The sequence below is a fragment of the Etheostoma cragini genome, chromosome 12 (assembly GCF_013103735.1).
Source record: "Etheostoma cragini isolate CJK2018 chromosome 12, CSU_Ecrag_1.0, whole genome shotgun sequence".
Taxonomy (NCBI): domain Eukaryota; kingdom Metazoa; phylum Chordata; class Actinopteri; order Perciformes; family Percidae; genus Etheostoma; species Etheostoma cragini.
The window spans coordinates 354,391-357,776 of NC_048418.1; the positions used below are offsets into that span (position 1 = coordinate 354,391).

The 3,386-nt window shown below is 41.4% G+C and overlaps 1 protein-coding gene across 1 annotated transcript in view; it reads right to left on the minus strand.

Moving 5' to 3' along the window:
* The window catches only part of smg7 (SMG7 nonsense mediated mRNA decay factor), a 13,891-nt gene that overhangs the window by 6,321 nt on the left and 4,184 nt on the right, over nt 1-3,386 (minus strand). Inside the window, exons 6-8 of the mRNA XM_034887324.1 lie at nt 3,056-3,231; nt 1,625-1,695; nt 250-311 (exon numbers count right to left, since the gene is read on the minus strand). Of these exons, the coding sequence (XP_034743215.1) occupies nt 250-311; nt 1,625-1,695; nt 3,056-3,231 (309 nt within the window). The remainder of the gene's footprint in view (nt 1-249; nt 312-1,624; nt 1,696-3,055; nt 3,232-3,386) is intronic.

The following is a 3,386-nucleotide window of genomic DNA, read 5'->3' on the forward strand; positions in this document are numbered from 1 at the left end:
TTCTCACCTTCTCCCTAACCCTCTCCCTCTCCCTCACCTTCTCACTCACCCTCTTTCTCTCCCTCACCCTCTCCCTCACCCTCTCCCTCACCCTCTCCCTCACACAGCAGCGTGATAGAAGGTAAGACAGGTTGCAGAACTAGTCTCACATCCTATTTTAGCTGCTAAACAACATGACTTAGACTATGTACAGTACACTATGTTAGTGTGGATTTCAGATATATCAGCCTAACCCTGAATGAAGGATTACCTCAGAGCGGGTCGGAGCGCCAAGAATCCCTGCAACTCAAACTCCTCCGGCAGCGGCGTCACTGCAGATAAAACAAACACACCCTCAGCTTCAACACATCGGACACGCTAACATTACAGGATTACAATATCAAGAGCCGGCCGATGTATCGGCGGGTCAACATTATCGGACGATATTAGGCATTTCCTGATCTATCAGTATCAGCATTTTAAACACACACACACACACAGACAGACATCAGTTACACACGCCCTGACAGTACCTAGGTAAGGACTACTAGTCAGACACACAGTGGGGACAAAGTGTATTTAGACAAAAACTTCTAAAGATGAAAGAGGTCTGTAAGACTGTAAAGACAAAATGAGAAAAAAAACATCCAGGAAATCACACTGGAGGATTTTTAAAGAATTTATTTGTATATTGTGGTGTAAAATAAGTATTTGGTCATCCACAAACAAAGATTTGTGGCTCTCACAGATCTGTAACTTCTTCTTTCAGAAGCTCTTCTGTCCTCCACTCGTTACCTGTATTAATGACACCTGTTTAAACTCATTATCTGTATAAAAGACACCTGATTTTGTTTTTTTTCTCATTTTGTCTCTCCTGTTCCTATGATGAAAATTACAGAGCTCTCTCATCTTACTAAGTAGGAGAACTTGCACAATCAGTGACTATGTGTATGTGTGTGTGTGTGTGTGTGTATGTGTGTGTGTGTGTGTGTGTGTGTGTGTGTGTGTGTATCGCCTTCTGGCGGACAGACTATGCAACTTTATCACTAACAGGGTCGTTGTAGAGCATCCTCTGGTGGACAGACTAGATATATACACTACCGGTCAAAAGTTTGGAGTCCCTCCCAAATGTCCATTGGACTCCATCATAGACAGAATCCCAGCTGAGATCAGGTGCCTTGTTTTTTTTAACCAGGGCAGTAATCTGATTACATTATGTGCTTACATCATTGCAAAAGGGTTGTTTCATCTTTTCTTAGTTAGTTTTTTTAAAATAATATCAGATGAGTAAACAAAATGAGCATTTTGAACATTGGATGAATGGTTGCAGATAATGGGAAATGTAGATATTGCATTAAAGATCAGCCCCCCCCCCCCCCCCCCACCCAGATCAGCTGGTATCCTGTCTATAATGGAGGGGAATGGACATTTGTAAGTGACCCCAAACTTTTGACCGGTAGTGTATGTATATATATATATATTATATATATATTTTTTTTTTAAATCTGCCATTATTAATGCCGATAGCGGTAGTTGGGGACGTGTCTAATATCTGGTGTACAATATGTCGGTCGGGCTCTAGACCAGACTGTAACCCGAGGAGGATCCGATCTATCGACCCCTGGACTAAAGAAGGAGGTCCTACCCGAGGAGCAGGACACGTCGTCCTCTCTGGGCTGGAAGCTGTTGAGGATGGAGACGAGCCAGGGCCAGACACTGAGAGACAGGAAGACCAGTTACACGTCCTCTCCGGGACGGAATCACACAGAAACGCAGCAGGGAGATTTATCTACATCAATACGGACTAGAGCAACATCCAGATCACAGGTTAGACATATTTTAGAGAAATGATGAGTCAAACTGCTGCAGAGACGTCGTGTCCTACAGAATAAAGACATCAGCGTACGCAGAGATCACAGTCGCAGGAAATTAGGAATAATGATACAAAAATGATCATTCGCTCCAATACGTTGAATCATATCCCAATCAGTCTTAATATCCGCAATTAGACATGTCCCTGATTTAAAGGAATTTAAAGGGCCACGTGCATATTGTCCAACCTGGACTCTGTTGTCCCGTTGGTTGTCTGGAGACCATGTTTGGAGACCCCACGGGACATTTATTGGTTTTTAATATTAATATAATATAATACAGATCTCTCAAATGGATTGTAAACACACTACAACCACATAATCAGGTCCTAATAATCAGTGTTAGATTTTATAGAATGATAATTATAATAAATTATAGTTTGAAATAAAATTACGATTTACACTCTGTAAGGTCTGAAATACACACAACACACACACACAACACACAACACACACACAGAAATACACAGACAACACACACACACAACACACACACACAGAAATAAACAGACAACACACACAACACACACAAATACACAAACAAAACAACAAATACACGAGGAATCAGACGCCTCTTGATACGATAACATCACGATACAATATTCTGCGATATATTGTAATTTATAACCTTTTTTCCAACTTCTAATATATAATATACAATATATAATATAAAATATATAATTAAAGATTCATACTTGGCGTCGAAAAGATGGGAAAACAGAGTCCAGGTTGAGAAATATGCACGTGGCCCTTTAAATCAGGAAAATATCTAATTGTGATTATTATGACCGATTTTGTGATTTGTTTCAATATATTGGAGCGAAGGATCATTTTCTTTCTTTCTTTCTTTCTTTCTTTCTTTCTTTCTTTCTTTCTTTCTTTCTTCTTATTTTCTTATTCTCATTGAGAATTTAAAAATGGATTTCTGCGAGGATCTGTACCACATAAAGACGTTGTGAAAGAAACGGCCTTCACAGGTGAAATAAATCATCAGTCCACTTACGCGTTTTATTTAATGTTATGGAACTTAATGTAAGAAACGACTTTGAAAAAAGGGACAAAAATGAGCGAAAAAGCTTAAAAAAACTTCAACAAACATCACAAAAAGCGCAGAAAAAAACCAAACCAACCAAGACATTTATAATAACAGATCCCTACTTGGGTCTGTGTATTGATGCACAGACGCCCCCCCAGGGTGGACTTACTGCTGGCGCTGGTGCACGGCGGCCTCGTGGAAGACGCTGGGTCTCAGGCGGATCCAGTCCAGAGACACCTTGATGGCCGGCAGAGGACACTCGCCCATGATCTCCTCCCCGCGGCTCCTGTTGATCAGAGCCCGGCTGCACATCAGCCCCAGGAAGGACACTGGAGGGACAGGAAGTCAGACACGGTCATCGGCCAATCACAGCTCAGCAGAGAACGCATCACAGTCTCTGTGTGTGTGTGTGTCAGTCTGTCTCTGTGTGTGTGTATGTGTTTCTCTGTGTGTGTGTGTGTGTCTGTGTCTGTCTCTTTTGCTCTGTGTTACTATATATA